The sequence below is a fragment of the Aythya marila genome (genome assembly GCF_965140915.1).
Source record: "Aythya marila genome assembly, chromosome: 1".
Taxonomy (NCBI): Eukaryota; Metazoa; Chordata; class Aves; order Anseriformes; family Anatidae; genus Aythya; species Aythya marila.
In genome coordinates, this window is record NC_139042.1 from 27076139 (window position 1) to 27096420 (window position 20282).

General features: G+C 36.9%; 1 protein-coding gene across 1 annotated transcript in view; it reads left to right on the forward strand.

Moving 5' to 3' along the window:
- COG6 (component of oligomeric golgi complex 6) overlaps positions 1-20282 on the forward strand; it is a 52531-nt gene that overhangs the window by 15941 nt on the left and 16308 nt on the right. Inside the window, exons 6-13 of the mRNA XM_082752019.1 lie at positions 1243-1325; positions 1557-1627; positions 2726-2819; positions 6482-6610; positions 6716-6807; positions 11147-11211; positions 14013-14104; positions 15782-15899. Coding sequence (XP_082608145.1) covers positions 1243-1325; positions 1557-1627; positions 2726-2819; positions 6482-6610; positions 6716-6807; positions 11147-11211; positions 14013-14104; positions 15782-15899 — 744 coding nt within the window. The remainder of the gene's footprint in view (positions 1-1242; positions 1326-1556; positions 1628-2725; positions 2820-6481; positions 6611-6715; positions 6808-11146; positions 11212-14012; positions 14105-15781; positions 15900-20282) is intronic.

The window sequence follows — 20282 nt, forward strand, 5'->3', positions numbered from 1 at the left end:
TTCGGTAATATGTAGTACTGCCCTTGTTCATGTGCATCTATATGTATATATTGGTATTCAGGAACTTGAAATAATAGAATTTAGAATTTTCTCTCATTATTGTTTTGTTGATGAAGCTATTAGGTACCGATTCACTTTTAGCAACCTTCCAAAACAAGTTTTTGAATCTGTTCTTCTTTTTTTTTTTTTTTTTTTTTTTTATAAGAAGTCTTATTGTTCTGCAGTACAAGCAAACTGAATAATGAGAGCATTGAGTATCATTAATAGATTTTATTATTGTAGTTGCATGGAAACCTTTGCTTTAACTCAGACTATCTGCTGAGATGCAGTATCTCATTTCCACAGGCATCCTGTTTGCAGTTAAAGCATTATTAAAGACATGGAACAGATAACCATAAACAATGCTAACGAAAGCATAAATGGAATGTGTTAAATGATTATGCACTTGAGTAATTGCTGTATGCTTTTGTACCAACTACTACCATGAAAGAATATTCAAGCAACACTGTGCCATGTATTCAGTGCTTGGTTTGCAGCAGAACAAGTATTAGTCCTCGTGATACCTTGAGATACCTAAAAAAAAATATGCAGAAGTAACTGAGGTATGATCCTAGCTGTGCTACTGAAGTTGCAGACTTCAGTAAAGTCATGTAGGTGCTTTTCACCTAGGATAGAATCAACCATTGTGTTTAGAACATCATGTAAGTCAGACTCCTGTTTTGGGGAGATTTTTTTTTTTCCTGAAGAAAGAGTGATTTGGGTTTTTATAAACACATGGTCTTCAACATAGGTGGTGCAAGGCAGTATGTTAAATCATTGAGTACTTCACTTAGAGAAAATATGTATTTTTACATGACTTGAACCAGAACAGAACTCCTTTTTTCTGAGGTAAACTGTGCTCAGGTCAAAAAAGAAACATGCAGTTACATCTGAATTTTCTGGACTCTTTCCTAGTGTCTGAAAGATGACTTCATTCATAAGACCCTGTTTGATAATGTTAGTATATTTCTATTAAGGCTCTCAAACAGTAACAAAATAACCTTTTTGTACAAATGTCCATCTAGAGTTTTTCTTGAGTTGTTTGTTTTTTTTTTTCACTGATAGCAATAAGTTATTTGGGGTGAAAACATCCCTGAAATTCTCAGTTTAGTCTGTATGTGAAATGGAAAGTACAGAGCGCTAGAGGTGTGAACGAGATGTTACTGCTTTTTGACCCTCTTTTTATTTTATGTATTGGTTTAGGATTTTTTCAAGGCCTTAGGACGAGTAAAGCAAATTCATGATGATGTCAAGATTCTCCTCCGGACAAATCAGCAAAGGGCAGGGTGAGTGTTACTTGGAAGAGTGCAAGACAACCATTTGGTAGTTACAAGCAGAAGTTACAGCACGGTGTCATTTTTACTTTATATATCTGTATAGAGTATTTCACATCAAAATGAAGAGTAATAAAGTTTTTAAGTTTTCTTATTTTTCTAGTGGTACTTCTTATGTTTTCACATGCCTATGGTAGTACTACTAAAAATAGTATTTGCAAATAAAATATTTTTATCATGTAGGTTGGAAATTATGGAACAGATGGCTTTACTGCAAGAGACATCTTATGAACGACTTTACAGATGGACTCAAAGTAGGACTACAATTGTTTTTATGTTTATGAATATTATGATGATGGTTCCTTTAATTTCTTGATGTGGATTGAACTCAGTAAAAACCCTTTCCAAGATTCATTAATGAAGCTTTGTGTTTGCTTTTGTAAACTAAATGATTAGCTGGAGATTCACCCCTTTTTGTCCTGTTTGTAAATCTGTATTATTTATTTCTGTTTTCAGATGTTTTTCCACAGAGAACAATATTTACAATTTGGTATTCTAAGCCAATTGTGAAGTGTATTGCATTTCATTTTCTTGCAGGTCACAAGGAAGTTCTTGTTTTTGACAATTTGCTAGTAACATTTAGTTTAGTGTGAGGAGTGGCTTATTGTTTAAAAACAAACAAAACCATATTGGATTGCATGATTTTTTGATTGATTGTAGGTGATTATTTTTTCACATGTTTTCTGGATCCAAGTCTCAGTGGTTGATAAAACATCTTGATAGTGTAAAATGTAGATGCTTTTGAATTATGTCTCTCTTCTCTGTTGACAGGAAGAGGTGTGAAAAAAGCTGGTGCAATAGGAGATTAATTTAATTGGCTATTCTTCTGTGGATACCAAAGTCTCAGATAATGTTTGCAGTTCCTCCTTAATGAAAATTAAGCATTATTATGCTGTTGTGTGATTTAGCCTATGCGATTTCCACATTCTTATATGGAAAGTACAAGATTATATAGTTACAACACTAAAGCAAAACAAACAAAAAGCCCTCACAGCTTGGTTGCATACTTGCTTCCTTTTTTTCTCAGTAATTTACCTGTAAAGTGTCAGCCTTTTATAAAGGAGCCTAACAGAGTGTTGATGGTTGAATGAGTTAACACTTACACGTGGGTGCAACCACATAATAAGCTTCTTTTCATTGCTATTCTTGAGAATAGCGATGGGCATCCATTTTAGTCAAAGTACTGCTTAAGGAGAGAGTTTAATTACCTTAGTACAAACAAGGGCAGGTAGCATATTCTACAATTCAAAATCAGAAGCCTTTGAGTTTTTAACCCATTTTCTTGTTTATCAGCCTGGTATAAAAAGATACTGCAGTGTAAAGAAAGCACTTTTACCACTGTTATTTTATAGATGAGTGCAGGACTTTGACACAAGAGTCGTGTGACATTTCTCCAGTTCTTGCTCAAGCCATGGAAGCCTTACAAGATAGACCTGTCCTGTATAAGTAAGTAAACGTTCATCATCATCTCTAACAGAAATGAGCATTTTCAGCCTGTGAAACTTAAGTTATATCTCCATGAGTTGCAGTGCAAAGGACAGTGACAATTTAGTTAGCATCAGATTTAAAAATTAATATAAAATCACACTTCTCTAAATTCAAAAGTCTTTTTGACATAATTATGATACAGTAAATGTTGGACTTTCTCCAACTTACTGCTTTGAAATTAAATTAAAATGTCAAAATTTGGATTTTAACTTAAAAGAATTGTGAATTTCTGCTGCTCTCCTTGTAGGGTTTTTCCGAAGGAAAAGAAAAAAAAAAAAAGCAATGCAAAGCATGTGGGTTTCTCCTTTAAAATCCCAAAGTAAAAATTTGACAAATGCTAATTAGCTTTAACTGAAGTGCTCCTGGTAGTGAGAATGTCTTCCATTATGAATTGTTCAGTATATGTTAAAAAAAGTCTACTAAATTTGGGCCTCCGAAGCATAGGGGTACTTAGATATGTACATTATATACTAGTTTTTAGTTCTTGTCCAGAATTTGCTGAAGGGATTGTTAACTTGAATGAGTTAGTTCACAACTAGTAAGTAAGTAGACAACGTAACCACGAGGTGGCACTCTAAGAACGTTTTATATTGGGGTGACCATACACCTGAGGAGGAACTGTTTTATCGTTAATCCTAGTACATTTAACTTCTTTGCTTGTGAGCAAAGGTTTGAGTCTTTGATTTGGTTTGATTTTTGTTTTGATTTTTGTTTTTAATTTAAATGCATTTACCATATTTTGCAACTATTGCAAATTACTCTTAGCCGCAGGCATGCAGGAGAGCAGAACACTCAGCTGTCTTTCAAAGGCTATCTTTGTCTTTAGCTCTGTCATACTGTACATTTTCATGGGTAAAATGTGTAGTGTGAATGGACATTAAACATTCTGTCAGTATGAGAGACAGTGCACATCTCTACGGGCTCTGTCAGATCTGCTAGTAATTATAGGAAGAGTTGGTGCCACTTGACCTCTCCAGCTATTGCTGGTGGTGCTAATGCTCCGTACATGCTCTACAGCCAGCTCCTATATTAGGCCAGAGCTGAGGGTTGCAGACCCCTTTTTGCAGCCTGTCCACCAGGCCCTTTTTCACAGCTGCATAGGATTGTTCACAACATTTTATAGGATTCTTTATAAATACGTAGTTTCTACAACAAATATTTTGTTTTATGAAGTTACTTTCAGACTTTACAAAACTATAGCTTTGCTTTCTTAACACTTAAAAATAAAACTAAACTATCTTCTGTAGGAACTCACATCTGTCCAGTTTAAAATGAATCTGCTAAAGAGACTTCATTTTTCATCTGACGTCTTTCTTACGAAAAGCAATACTAATGTAACCTGAAGTAGGGCATTGATAGGACTTCTTTTCTCTCAAAGGCAAAAGTAAACATTACTGTAGAAGATGGAGCCATGTCTCTCACCACAGATAACCATGCTTAATCACTTTCTACAGCAGTATTGCCAAAACAACAGAACTCATGCTTTATAGTTGAAATCTAAAGATTATTTATATGCCTTTGTACATTCCAACTGCTGAGATCAAAATATAACAGTTATCTCATAGGAGAAAACTTCAGTTTGTTGTTGTTCTTATGCATTTAAGCACTGCTGCTAAACTTACTTTTTCTTCCAAATCACAGTCCTTGTATCTGATAAAGGTTGTGATTTGGTTGGATGAAAATAAGATGGAGAAGGACAGGAGTTTAGAAACAAGACTACAAATTCTTGTTTACTTATTTTGAGTTATGTTTCCTTAACTTTGCAGTGGAAGAAAGATTGTACCATGGATGGACTTTTGGGAACTGCAGCCAGTAGGGATCTAAAATAAATGTTTGCTTTTCTTCCTGTTTCTAACAGAAAAATTGAAAACTGTTTCATAGATAGTGCATGGAGTCATAGCTGGAAGCAGTGTGCTTCTTCCATCCTCCACTCTGATTTTCAGAGCTTTTCCACTGCCTTCTTCCTCTCCCCACTAATGATTATTACTTCACTGGGTTCTGGAAAAATTGGAGCAGAGCTGAAAAGAATACAAATGTTGTTTTCTTACCCTATCATGAACACATGTAATAACATAGTATTAAATACTGTGTTTCTAGTGTAAATAATAGTTACTAATGATTTTTTATGCATGCAGGATTTTGTCATAGCAATACCCTTTTCTACTGAGAGCAAAAGCAAAATGAGTCTTTTTTTCTTTTTAAACAAAATTATCATTACTAACTGCTGTTTTCAAAACAAACATCGTGCTATTATGCTGCTGTATTTTTAATGATACGGCTGTTTATTGGAGTGTGGTGGGGAGCTTAACTGGTTTCTCCAAACACTTGAGGTTTTTCACTGCGGTGCTGCTATTCCTGGACCATGGGTAGTCAGCAGATCCCAGAACTCTTCCACTCTTAATTGCATAATTTGTGTGAGTACTGATTTGTTATAGGCTTACCAGCCTTTAAAGTTTAGATAGATTGATCTTTACTCTGCAAGTGAGCAAGTACAGTGTGTGGGGAGAAAAAAGATGTAAAAAGAAATTTCCTGATTCTTCACTGTGTTCCCTCCTTATTCTCCCTTAAATAGTAACAGAGCAAAAAAAAATAATGAAGGATCCATTAGATTATTTATAGCATAAGAGAAATCTAATTGAACTTACGCTGTGTCAAAAATGTTTCAAGTTATTATTTCCTTTTGTATTTTGTCCTCCGCATCTGTTTAATTGCGAGCGTAGTGCTCATTTAACTTCAGTCAGTGAGTAACGTGCTTTCTATTATTATTATTTTATTTTTACATCTGTTCAGCTGCTGGGTGTCATGGGTAAGTGACACCAAGCCTACTCTGTGGCATTTCTTCAATTATATGGGAAAAATAAGCTGTTGTGTTTTTTATTTCTTTTTTTTTTTTTTTTTTTTTCCATTGTAGTTTGTGTGCTTTGTTCAAAATACTTAAATTCTGTTGTTGAAAAAAAAAAAAAAAAAAAGCGTTCCATTGCTTGCAAAGGTCCTGTTTCTAAGCAGATAAGCGAGGATATTAGCAGTGTTCATTTCCCATCACTTGGTATTGTGCTTCAGCCCCAACAGGAAAGCAGGCTGCTCCAAAAATGAGCTGTGTGTATCCCCTGGGTACCTCCTCTTTTACCAGCATGCCATTTGGTGTTAAGCAGTCTGGTCTGTAGTGTCCGTGCATTAAGTATCTTAAGTAAGACTCAGTTGATTGACATAGAGAAACCATCAAATAAATAACTGTCACCATTATTCATCTGGTGGCCTAGAAGAAGGAGATGGAAAGCCTTGTGTTGTGGTGGAGTAAGTTGCTGCTTCTGCCATTTAGCTGTGAACCAGATGTGAACAGGACTTCTAGACCTGTCAATACATGCTTATATGTGCAAAACTGAAAAAAGATGATTTTTCATTTATTTATTTGTGTGTGATAAGCAAAGGGAAGCCATCCTTAGTATCTGTTAATGAGGAGTCAAGACAATCAGGAAGTTTTGAATGCTTTATAGTAGAAGCATTGCTGCAAGTTGTCTGGAACTGTAGAAACAGTTACTTGTATTAGCTGTAAAGCTGAACTAATCCAGTGCAATCAGGTGAACTACTTTGTTTTACTCATTTTCATGTTTTGATAACAGGTACACTCTGGATGAGTTCGGAACAGCTCGAAGGAGTGCTGTAGTCCGAGGCTTTATAGATGCTCTTACTAGAGGAGGTCTAGGAGGTACTCCCCGCCCTATTGAAATGCACTCCCACGATCCTCTGAGGTACTGTACTAGTAAGAATGTGTAAGAAATAATTCTTCTTTTCACACTTTAAATCTCTCACACTGTGAACCCCTGATTTACACAGAAATTTCTGTCTTTGTTTAGGTACGTCGGGGATATGCTGGCCTGGCTGCATCAAGCTACAGCGTCTGAAAAAGAACATCTAGAAGCGATGCTAAAGCTTGTAACTATTCAAGGTAGTACTAGATTTTGAAACATATATTGGGAAGCGATAAGAAAATAAGTTAAAAAGTGTGAGTAATTTGTTAGACTGGGCTTAAGTTATGAGAGTTGAACTTTCATTTTCCTGGAATTAACTTCAGAATAGCGTAGGTTGCATTTTGCCAGAAGAAAGCCCTTAGCAAAGATGAGTACTTCAAATTTTACTCTTTTCACTTTACTCAGAATAGGTTTACGCTAAATTTATAAAGGGACAAAGAGTTCAAAATTGTCTCTATGAAAATATTGTGATAGATTACTTGTTGATCTGTTAAGGATTATTATCTCTTGATCATTTGCTTAGTAATTTATTTCAATAATTCTGTTCCTTCCTTCCTGCAAGTAAAATGGAGTTTTCTTCTGTCTTGTAACATACCAGCGTAGGTTTCTGAAGGTCAAAGCAGGTCACTCATAGATGTGTGAAGCTTTTTAATATCAAGGCTCTCCTTTATTAATGCATCTACAGATTCTAACACAGATTCTTCATCCCCTTTGCTGTTTTTTAAGTAGATTGAACCATGCTTTTAAGAAACTTTTCATGTAGAAGCTGTAATATGTTTAGCCTGTATGGCTTAAGCCAAAGACTTACTAAACAAATAAAACATGTATGTTCAGTTGTAACAAACCTCAGCGTTAAGAGCTGATGTTTAATCTGTATTTTTGGTGAGTTTCTCAGATTGTATGTCTTAATTGAGTCCTGCTCTGGGATTTAAAGTTAATATGCATTCTCATTTTCCTTGCTGCTGGAAGTATTAAATAGCTTTTGTAATTAAAGGTATATGAGCAAGTAGGCTGTTTAAAGTAGGACTGTTGTAAATCAAACCAAAGGAATGTTGTTGGGTTTTAGCTACAGTTACAGCATACTGTAGAAGTGAATTTAATTTTACACAGTGATAATATCTCAGAGAGTCAAGAACGCAGACCTCGTGATGCCTGCATGGTGGAGAAAAAGACATGGTAATTCTGTACGTGAAGATCTGATGCTTTAGCTGTAAACAGGGAGTTGTTCAGGAAAAGCTGGCCACACAGAGAATGTTACTGCATCTGGTTCTGCAGCTGACTCTGCTATTGCCCAGTCTTCCATTCTGTTCTGAAGTTCTCCTCCCTTGTGCAGTGCTTTGTTTAACTATTAAATACTCTAGTCTTCTGGCAGGAAGTCAGGCTCAGATACTACGTCCTTCGAATATAGATATATTTTGAGAATTTCAGCCATAGGCCAGGGTAAAGTAGTTGAGAATTCAGGGAGTAGAAATGTTTTGGAGAAAAAATTCCCAAAAATATCACCAAGACAAAGCTTTTTTTTTTTTTTTTCCCAAGGGACTGTTATAAACAAGAGTTTCACTGTCTGAAGCAAAAATGTTTTTGAGAGCTTATCAGGAATGGCTTTGCCATCACTGTTGCCCAGTTTTTAGGAAACCTAGGGAGGGATTCTTACCTTCACAGGGGGAGCAACAAAGCCTAGAGGATGCATCCATTAACTGTTCCTCTGCATCTTTGGGAGAAATACTGATGATGATAGTTGTAGGATAAGGTCTTGAAGATGAAACAGTATTTAATGGGATACCACTGAGTTTAACAAGGACCATTAAGTGGAATGTGCAGCATTATGATTCAGATTAAGTAGATTAAGATGATATGCATCATATAGCTATACATCCTGAGTTGGTGCTGACTAATCCAGTGAGCACAGCATGTATTGTACTGAGAGATTCAAGATGAATTATCTGTATTGTTATACAGTCTTCAGGTGTCTTGTTGCACAGGCTACAGGAAAAGTTAAATTGGTTTAACTTGCCCATTTAAAAAGTGGGCATCTTGTTGATTTTGATGATAAATCATGAGAGTGATTTGTGTCTCCAGAAAGCAAATCTTCCTAACAAAAGGTAGGTCTGATAGGGGCATTTTCAGAGGCTTCATCAGAACTGTTTGTTCTGTTCTGTTTTTTCCCTCTTTCCTATAGAGGGAGCCCAAGAAGCTAGCATAGAGTAGGCAAGTGAATTTGAAGGCAAAATTTAAGTGAAATAAGCTTTCTCTGTAATAGGTCAGTCAAATGTTTTAACTTCAGTTTCAGCCTGGAGATCTATTTTGGAAGTAAAACCATTTTTGTAATTTGAAATCAGGATTCTCTGAGTTCAGATTATTGTTTAAATTCTCCTATAAAGTCTATATAATTATAATTTCAGGACTGTGGAGAAGGTGATAAATTGCATCTAAACAAAAATATTCCCCCTTTCTGTAAAAAAAGAAAAAATGAGAGAGAAAAGAAAAGATACATCTAGCTATCTACAGATGGAGGCAGATGTAGGTTTGATCCCAGTGGAAGCAAAACTGTGTGAATGCTATTTTGGAGAGATGTTCACAGTTTTGAGTGTAGAGAGAACGATCTAAATAGCCCACAAATAAATATTCAAGAATAACTTTTTAAAAGTTTTATAAGCTTGCAAATGTTAACCCTTGAAAATTAACCTGACCAAAATACTTCAAAAATTTTAAGCATTTAAAACACATTCAGAAAAGATTAATGATTTTGTATTGTACTGGACAGACATAAAGCATCTGGTTCTCTTCTGTGGAGCTCAGGTATGCTGCTGGTAGGGAGCTTTCCAGTCCTGTAGAGAACTTGTACTTGAAAAGAAGGGAGAATCGCAGGCATTCTGTTTAAGAGAAGCAGTAGAAACCTATTTTTTATGGAGTTACAAGAAGCTAACTGGAGAGCAGAAGCCACATGAAGGTACAAGAAAGATGTCTCTTACAGAAGGGTATGCAGAGTAAAATTATATATGGTGTAGCAGGCAGCCAAAAGCATATGTTCAGTAATGAACTGTTTCCTAAAAGTGATTCTGAGTCCATAAGAATTGTTTAATCCATAATTCTTCCATGTCACTGTGATGTGCTAATACTTGCAACAGTTATATAATCAATCATGTTGGGAGATTTATTTTTCCTGTTTGCTGAGTCTAAAATATTCTAATTGGACATGAAAGTGTATTTGACAGCACAAGCATGTGATATATCAAAATTGTAATTCCATCTCCCTTGGTATTTAAACTCGTATATTTTTGCAGCTAAAACTTTCATATCCAAGAATTCGTTATTAAGTCAATCTGGTCTAGATACACGACTGCAAATGTGTGCTCGAACAAAAGTGGCTGCTCCTACCAAAAATTGCCTAAATTATTAGGGTGTGTCTGGGAGTTAGCCATTACATAACAGGCCACAAATCTTGTGGTTTGTAATCTTGCTATCTTCCTTAGTATTGATACTTCAATATACAGACATGTTTTTATTACTTACCAACGTAGTATGCTTCAAGACAACCACCACGCCGAATTTAGTTGTTTATGCTTATGTGGCTTTTCATGTATTTTGGTCTAAAGAGGCTTTGTCACACATCTTTAATCTTTTATATGTTTTTTTTTTTTTTTTTTTTTTCTCTTAGAGGTATTCTCTGCTAGTGTGAAATGAGATCTGCAAAATATAGCTTCAGATCACCTGATTTTTATCACATGTCACAGTCAGTTTGTTTACTGTTCATTGCATGGGTCCCATCTGAAGATGAACTCCTGTTGACAAGTTTTAAATTAGAATTAAAGTATTGCTGTCTCCATAAATCTATTCTGAGTTGTTACTGAAGTGAGAGCTTGAAGATCTGTTGCTTTCAGTTTGATTGATTTATGACAGTGCTGGTTGCCATGCAACAATTCATTTGTGTTTCACAATAAGATAGGGCAATATTCTCTTTTGTATATAGTTTGTTCTCTGAAAGATCAGTTTCAACTGCTGCTAGAGAGGAAGCATTTGCTAATGCTGTAGTAGTACACTGCAGTGTGCAGGTACGTGTGTGATTTAATTTGTAACACTACAACAAGCATGTCACTACCCAACACTGATAGATGCATGTACTTATAGTTCGGGCCTTTCAAAATGATAAGTACTGTTGCTCCTTGAACATCCCAGTGCCCTTTTTTTTTCCTGTTTAGTTTTGAGAACTGCCTTACTGTGACAGCTTCTGGCTAGATCATTTACTCTTTCCTTTTTTCCTTCTGCCTCAAATCCCCAGGCACTGCATTGTGCTAGGAAGCAATCACATAGCATAAGGTAGTGACTTTTCAGGACTATGGTTTGTCATGCAAGCATTTCTTAATGGCTAGATGTGAAGTTCAGTGGAGGTGTAAACTAGTCCTGTGGAGAAAAGGACATGTAGTTCATAATGCTTTTTTATGGAAGAATAGCTCTTACATGTGTTTATTTGTTTTATAATAGACGAAAAGAGAATTAAATTTGCATATTCTTAGCATGTGCTTGCTTTAACTATAGGTGTGGAAGAAAATATTCAAGAAGTAGTTGGGCACATCACAGAAGGTGTCTGCAGACCTCTAAAGGTGAGGTGTATTGCTTTTCTTAGAACTCTAAAAATCATTTAAAAAAAAAGTTCTGTAGGGTTTTTCCAGGTCCCATGCCCTATCTCTACAATGTATTTTCATTTTCCTTGTTTGTGTTAGGTTATCAGCTTTAAAAATCATAAAACCCTTCAAAATTAAAGGTCCAGTAGTTCACAGATAGGTAGTTCATGGTATGATAATAAATAGTTGTATAGTGAGAGATACTAGGATAGTAAATCTGTATCTTGATTTTCTTTTACTTTTCTTAAAGTTTAATGATCACAGAATCACAGAATTTTCTAGGTTGGAAGAGACCTCAAGGTCATCGAGTCCAACCTCTGACCTAACGCTAACAGCCCTCCACTAAACCATATCCCTAAGCTCTACATCTAAACGTCTTTTGAAGACTTCCAGGGATGGTGACTCCACCACTTCCCTGGGCAGCCTGTTCCAGTGCCTCACAACCCTTTCAGTGAAGAAGTTCTTCCTAACATCTAACCTAAAACTCCCCTGGCTCAACTTAAGCCCATTCCCCCTCGTCCTGTCACCAGGCACGTGGGAGAACAGACCAACCACCACCTCGCTACAGCCTCCCTTGAGGTACCCATAGAGAGCGATTAGGTCGCCCCTGAACCTTCTCTTCTCCAGGCTGAACAAGCCCAGCTCCCTCAGCCGCTCCTCGTAGGACTTGTTCTCCAGGCCCCTCACCAGCTTCGTCGCCCTTCTCTGCACCCGCTCAAGCACCTCGATGTCCTTCTTGTAGCGAGGGGCCCAAAACTGAACACAGTACTCGAGGTGCGGCCTCACCAGAGCTGAGTACAGGGGGACGATCACCTCCCTAGCCCTGCTGGTCACACTGTTCCTGATACAAGCCAGGATGCCGTTGGCCTTCTTGGCCACCTGAGCACACTGCTGGCTCATATTCAGCCGACTATCCACCATCACTCCCAGGTCCTTCTCTGCCTGGCAGCTCTCCAACCATTCCTCTCCCAGCCTGTAGCTCTGCTTGGGGTTATTGCGCCCCAGGTGCAGGACCCAGCACTTGGCCTTGTTGAACTTCATGCAGTTGACCTCAGCCCATCAGTGCAGCCTATCTGCTTAGGTGCAAAAAATTTAGCTTTAGGATAAGGGTATCGGAATGACTGTAGTGGGTCAAATGAAAAATCATTTTAGCTTAGTACCCTGGTTTTTCTAGTGTCTGTTTTATATGCTTAGGGGAAGAGTGTACAGTTTGTGCAAGTGTGTCAAGATACTTCTGTGGAATAGTTCCTTTGCCTGTTTGTGGACTTATTGAGGACTTACTGAGCCATAGCTACTCCTCTGTATTTGATACACCACAATATATTTTTCTTCCTTGAATATGTCAAGTTGGTATGAAATTATGTTCACAACATATCCAGCAGGAGGGAAGTGCACAGTTCAACTGTACTGTTTGAAAAGCCAGCTCCTTTTGGGTTTGTTATGTTTAATAACTCCAGCTCTTGTATTGAAAGAGACTGTGAAAAATCGTTTCCTAGTTATCATCTTTGTGCCCACCTGATTTGCTGGATTTCTGGCATATCCCTCCACAGCTTCGCCTTAGTTTACTGTCACCAGAACAGTACAGAAACCATTTTCAAAATCTTTGATCATCTTGTTACCTTTCTCTGGACCTTTTTTTTACTTCTGTGGTATTCTTTAAAATTTTTAGGCTATACTCAGGCCAAGAGACTGTACTCAGTACTATGCCCCTGCCCAAATGTCCTTTCACACAATGGAAATGGGTATTTGTATGTGTACGTCTGTATTTATTCATGCTTTGAAGAACAAAGTACACCTGAATGTTGAAATTAACTTCGTGCATCGAGCTTTGCAAATTAGAGTCAACAAATATTCTGCATTTTTGGTCTCTGACCTAGATGCCAAGGGAGCATAATCTTAGTTCCTTCTCTGTGCAGCTGGCGGTGACAAGAAGGCACTGCTGCACATTGCGCTCCTTTGAACAGCAGACAAATAACTTGGGAGGGCGGGTGGCGGCGGGTGATTTGTGTGTAGCCCTTTCACACACAGGCACGTGGGAGAATAGGGCAGTGATAAGTCACTGACTATCACTGCTTCATGAGTGCCCAGAGCTTGACCTTGGCGCAGCCTTTTATGAGTGAATTGAGACTGTGTGTACCATGGAGACAAGACAAGACATCGACTGTCCAAGTGTAAAGAAAGTCAGCACTGTTTTGGTCTGCCTAACCAATATCTCCTGGTTGAGATAAACAGGCAACATAGCTGTTAGTAATAAATAATTACATACGGATAGCAGGTACATGATATCTTCTTTAATAAAGGAGAGATTAATCCAGGTGAAGTTTTGTCTTTTGGGTAAAATACCTCATACTTCGGATGTTTGGAATTGCTGCATGATGCTAATGATCAGCGGTTGTAGATTAGGGATTCTGCAGCTGTTCTTGCTCTGTTCAGTGCTGGGGAGAATTCCAGTATGTACTGGTGTTAATCCATAAAGTGATCTCATTATTTTGAAATTTTCAATAACAAGTTGCAACAAAAACCTATAGAGAAATATTCGCAGCAGTGGGATTACTTTAGTTTAGTTTTTAAGAATATACCTGCTTGTTTTCTACCCAGAGGCTTTGCACCCAAGAAACACTTTGGTTCAAGCAGAAAGCTAGAGTTAACTGGGCATTGTCTCTTGTTGAATTTATTTCTGTTCAAATTTATTTCTCAGAAGTCAGCATTGTATTGTATATAAAATCATAGAGGTTGGCTTTTAGGGTGTTTGACCTGAAGGATGTTTGTTTTTTCTGCAGGTTAGAATTGAGCAGGTGATTGTTGCTGAGCCAGGAGCAGTTTTACTGTACAAGATTTCCAATCTTCTCAAGTTCTACCACCATACAATCAGGTATACAAACTACAAAGTATGTTAAGGATATAACTTTTATTACTATTATTTATTGTAAGCATGAAGATTACTATATTAAAAATGGTATTCTTGGCCTTAGCAGATGCCATTTATCTGTTCACTCCCATCAATTCATATGGAGTCTGCTTTGGAATATGGCATCAATTTTTAAAAATCGATAAATAAATTTTATTGTGTTGATAGATGTTTTATTTATATCTATATATGTATATATAGATATATATGCACTAAGATGATGAAGTATCCCTTTGAGAAAGTGATAGAATTAAATTCTCTCTTGAAATTCAATTTTTCTTCCTTAAACAGCTATGTTTGGATACCATTTTTTCTGACTGTGCACTTGCATTTTCCTGTTGCGAAGATGCTTGCCTTATTCTGTATCTGGCTGTTCAAGGTACACCAATAATCTTCCAACCTGTCAGGTGCCACCAAGATCAGTGAACCAAGAGACAAGCCAGAACCTCTGTTTTTTATAGATTGTGGCATTTAGAGTAGTTCATATTGGCTAGAAACAGCAGTAGCAGGAAAATTTTCAGCCACAGCCCTGGACTGAACTGCTGAGAATTTGAGTCACTAATATAACTACTATTTTCTGGTATTTATATATTGGTTAATTGCCAATGGTTCATGGGCATCTCCTCAAGTCTTCACGTGTGATGGCACTACAGGTCTATGGTAGAACACATATCAGACCTTTTTTCTTTTATAATATTGAGCAAAATGTTTTATTCCTAATTTTGTTGCCAAAAACAGTTTCAATATTTTTGCTGTTTCTCTGTCTCCAAAGTCTGTTTCCCGGTGGTAGTAAAGCAATTGAATATGTGATGTTAAAATGGAGGAGGGTCTTAGGCAGACCCTCCTTAGGAAATCTGTTGCTTTCTCTCCTGCTATGATACATTGCCTAAAGACCACTGAAGCACCTTCTGTCAGCTGAGTAATTTCCTCTGTATACAGGAAGTCCACCCAAGTAATGAAGGGAAAACCCGCTTGGAGAAATGACCCATTAAATGCAACAAGATTGTGTTCTGAAAATCAAGCTACAAGAATTAGCTCCATTATGATGCAATTTTTTAACCTGCCATTTTGGTAGCGTAGAAGTGTTTTTACTTTTGACAAAAGGTAGATTAGTGAGACGTTCATAGTCAGGTAAGGTAGTTTAGGGTTTATGCAGTAGTTATGTTAAATGTAATAGCCTGACACTCAGAACAGCAAGGCATGAATTCTTGTATCACTGGAGATGCCTCACATCACACTGAATAGAGGTAGGATGCTATCCCTAGAGGACAGTGTGATAGAATAAAGCTATCAACCCTTTTTGTTTATGTAATCTGTTTTGTATAACAAGTAGATTTGCATAATAACAAAACAAAAATCCAGTAAATGTTAGAATTATACTAAAATGTTTGTACTCAACTTTAGATAGACTGTACTTAACCATGTCATCAAGCAGATGTTACTTTTGATAATGCTTGTTCTCACAGTCATCTTATGAGTGAATCTCTCAGAAAGCCAATATGGAGAACTGTTTCCTACAGTGACTTGTTGTACGTTTTGAACTCTGAAAAATTTGTGTTTGAAATGCTGTCTCAAGTTTCTGATCCTGTCTTATTCCTCCCTCCCTTCAGATTATGTAGTTAATCTTAATTTTGTTTTCAGTGGTATTGTGGGAAACAGTGCAGCCACACTGTTGACAACAATTGAAGAAATGCATTTGTTGAGTAAGAAGATATTCTTTAATAGTCTGAGCCTTCATGCAAGTAAACTCATGGACAAGGTTTGTTTCAACATCATGCGGCTTTCATATTTCAAAACCAAAACTTTCATTTCTGTTTTGTCTAGTAAGATTATTAGATGAATAGCTGTTTTAGACTTCAGCTTTTCCCAAAATCAGTTATGTTGTGTCTATATTCTAGAAAAGGGATATCGTTAAAAATTAAGAAGTTTTTTAATTCTTTAATTACTGTGGGTAAATATGTTTAGAAATAATGTTATTAGCAGCATTTGATAACAGAGCGGCAGAGAAGTTTACATAGTTCTAAAATCTACAACCAACAAAAGTACTGATTGTGAAATTTCCCAAAGTGCAGTAAAGCAAGGTCAGCTGATTGAGCTAGATAACTTGTATTAATGCATCATCAGATCAGTAGTCAATTACTCATGTGTGTAATTCCTTTCTTGAAGTTATGAATATATCCCAGGAAGCTAAGCTGAGTAAAAGCAAAACTTAAACTTTTCTGTCTTTTATAAAAACAATTCTATACCGTGAACATGGCTGTTGTTAAAAGGAGAATAGACTTTTGTTAAACCAAAAAAACACCTGTCCCTAAGCCAGCATCACTTCCTTGGTATGTTTTCTTCTCCTGTTTGCATTTCAGTGAACTTTCCATTCTTCAGTACCTAATACAGTTCTTGTTAAGCTCTGCCCGCTGTATTCGTATCTGGTTGCTGATGGTGGATCCACCAAATAAATCTCACCTTCCTGAGATCTAAGCAAAGTAAAAGCAAATTGTTAGGCTGCATATCCTTTTCCATTTGCTAGGGATCTGATCTTTATCCAACATCCCTATTTGAGATGTGGTAGGTTGCCTAGGTCTTAGAATCAGGAAGAGGTGACTTTTCCAAGGCATTGCACAACTCCAGAGTTTGGCAAAGAAGTCCCCACGTTTCTGTTTTTTCAGCTTAGAAACGCGGTTTGAAAGTGGAAAACAAACACTAAAATTTTGTAAATGCATTTCTGAATTAGTTGTATTTAACCCAATGGAAAAGCACAGAATACATGTAGATTTGCAGAAGCTAATCTTTGTGCAAAACCTCGTAGTTCCCCGAGTAGTCACTGGGATGTTCTGAGTTTGGCTAATGTTGTTCTGTGGTCCCAAGGTAGTTTTCTCATTCTGCTGTTTGCCTCTGGTTCTGCTTCCTTGCCCTTCTGCAAAGTCTGAGGAATGCCTTTCTCAAGGGAATAGTTGTTCCTCTTCTTCTTTCCTTCCTTATATTTCAGTGACTCCTTTCAGTGGTTTTATACCCTTCATCAGATGACTCATTGGTTGCTGCTGGTCCCCCAGTCCTTACTGCCAAGTCCACCTAGCACATTGTTTGTTGTCATGGGGTGTTTCCATTTCAATATAGTGTCATCAGAACAGTAGTTTCTCTACTACTGATGGTGAGTTCATGAAAAGTACAATGAACAGAGACCATGTGATTTTACCCAAGTATGAACAAATAAAGCTTATGGTGTATGCTAGCTGCATATTAGTTCCTCAGAATATTTTCTTTCCTAATGCCTAATCTGAAATAAACTATTTGTTTGTGTATTTGCTCTTTTTATGAAGAGAAATCAGTATTGGACCTTAGCAAAGAACTACGACTGCTTAGAAAGAATGTGCAAAGTAGTGTTTAACAAAAGTTTTCTTGGCTTTGGGCTGTATTCATCTCTGTTATATTTAGCTCTGTTGTGTTTAACTTTCTGGGTTTTGCATCTTACTCAGACGGGATCCAGCATAATTTTTCTGCTTACATAACTCAATCTTTGTACTTTTGGTTTGGACGGTAGGCTGTTTTCAGTTTGGAGATGAGTAGAATTAAGGAGGGGTGATAAAGAAATTGTGATCCCCCAATTAATGGTGTCTGTTCTTTTTGTGGTCACTAAGGGAAGGTTGTGTAATCCTCTTTGACCTCTTAGTTCCATTCCCCCAGTCTCTGGCCTGGATGTAGCTGCCTCTAGACGCTGCCTTGTTTTATAAAGGAGTTGAATTTGGGTTTACTGACTTTAAATGAAGATGGTGGTTGTGCGTGCAACCTTCAATGGCATTTCAGTGCAAGTCATTCAGGATGAAGTGGCATACCCAGCCTACTGTGTATCCCATAAGATCGTAGTATTGTTCTTTCTTGTAAACACATTCTGTATATTAAATCTGAAATTGTCAGTTGTACTTTGCATATATGCACTCTGAAGATCTTTCCTCAGGATATAATTGAGGTCAATGGATTAAAGAGACTCAGAAGTTGATTAGATGTATGAGTAACAAAGGCTTTTGCAATTATTTATTAATATGCACTTTCAGAGTTAGCTCTGGTAACCATTAGGGTGAGAAGAAGCCTGACTGTAGTGATATGTAGTATTTGTAAAAGAGTTTTAGCCAGTGAATCACTATATATTATTTCCCTTTATAAATGGGCTACTAAATTGATAGAATCATGTCCTATTTTCTCATGACTAAAATTAGTTTTACTTCACAAAAAATGCAAAATTAGTAGGCTCAATTACACTCAGAAACATTAGTTTTCAGCTGATATAGACGTTTATTTTGTCATAAATTTTATTTTCCTGTTACTTTATTGTGTTAATACGCAGATAACCAACTTTTATGCCTTTTCATACGTCTCCATTAATATAGCACTGGAAGTCACAATGGTTTTATATTTTGAGGACTCTCAAGACTGCTTTTTATCATCCAGGGTTTTTATTTTTTGTTGCTAACGTGTGTTCAGACCAAAACAATGCCTGTGTGTGAGTATGAGTCTCTTCGCATCCCAACTAGGTTTTTGCTATGCATCCCACTGCATCCGTTTCCAGATTTTCTGTTTTTATTTTCAGAGAAGAGTAAAGTACTGGAGAACAGACGTTTGTGCTTACATATATGATTGCAAAGGCTTTGCTGCTGATCCATTATGCACAAAGAGGATACTCACTTGTAAAATTATTAAATTACTTTTCACTTCTACAGTCTGGAAACCATGTTTTTTTCATAATTCTGCTTACATTTTGCATTTTAAGCAGTTGATAAGCCTGTTTCAAAGAATATCGACTGTCCGTTACTTTGATTAAATCACCATTTTGATGATAGTATTCCCTCAATATCAGCAGTTGTTGATAATAATCTAGAAATCACAAGCAAATAATTTGAAATGGAAATCAGTTCTACAATTTTTATTTCATTTAAAGAGAATGTAAGTGTTTTTGTAATTACTGTGCATAGCTACTCAATTCCAGAAGATTTAGTCATCATTACTGATGAATTTGTAACTTGACAGGGGTTTCTTCAGCCATGTGAAAATTTTCTTGTGCTATAATGTGGGGAGAACTGTCTAGGTTAAATTGATATGTTGTTATTGTGTCTTGCTATGATATTTTTTTTCTAGTATCTACAATTTAATAGTTGATAGGTGAGCAGTATTTAAGCAAAACTTGCTCTTAAGTAGAGCTAGTTGTGAACTTTTTAGACAAAGAAGGTTTCAGTAAATATGCTAACTCCTCTAGACCATCTCCTTTGAATGTAGAGGAATGACAGGACAGATTTGTCTCTGTCCTCATTACCACAGAAAACTTAATTCCCTGGGTTGTTGATTATTCTGGGTAGAGCATTGCCTTCAAAGCTGGCTGGCGTTTTGTTTCTGAAGCACAATGGGAAACTGAGACTTCAAGATGTTCTTTCTAGGACAAGAAAGCAGCTTCCTGTTCACATCTGTTTTTGAGGAAGAGTCCCATATTGCATAACAAGTTTCACAGGCACAGGACTGTATGGAAAGTTGAAGGCAGTCTTAGATCAAGATTCTTCTTCTTTGGTTGTCAAATCGTCATTGTAGATGATACAGGAAAATCCCTAGTTATTTCAGAGTACTTATTGGCTTGCTCAGATGCACTTTCCTGTAAAGGTTTTTTTCATTACATCCGAAAACCTCAAGCATTCTGGTTGTAGTCTGAAAATAACAGAGTCAGCAGTTCTCACAACTTCAGATTCTTCAGTCTGAGAATCTTTTTATCTTGTTCACGGTCACACTTCTCGGGTGGCTCCTTAGGATCTGAAATCTAAGCTTACTGTCTAAATGTAAGTTCATTCTTATCAAAAGAAAGGCAGCAAGTATGCAAGGGAGTCTTTGTCTCCTGTCCTCCTTGAAAGCTGCTGTGAAGCTTGGTGACAGAAATTCCAAAGCTACTTTGTTTTCAGGGTCTGAAATGCAATCCACAGCTCTGAGATTCTTGGATTGTCATAGGACTCAATGCTGGCATCATATAGAAGCTGTGCATCATTAGCCTTCTGTGTCATTGAAAGTTCAGTGCATCGACTTTTATTCTATGGGCTTTTATCCTTCAGAGGCAGTCATTCCAGTGCTTTTGAGCTCTGGTAACAATATGTTTAGGTTCTGACTTAGAACACCT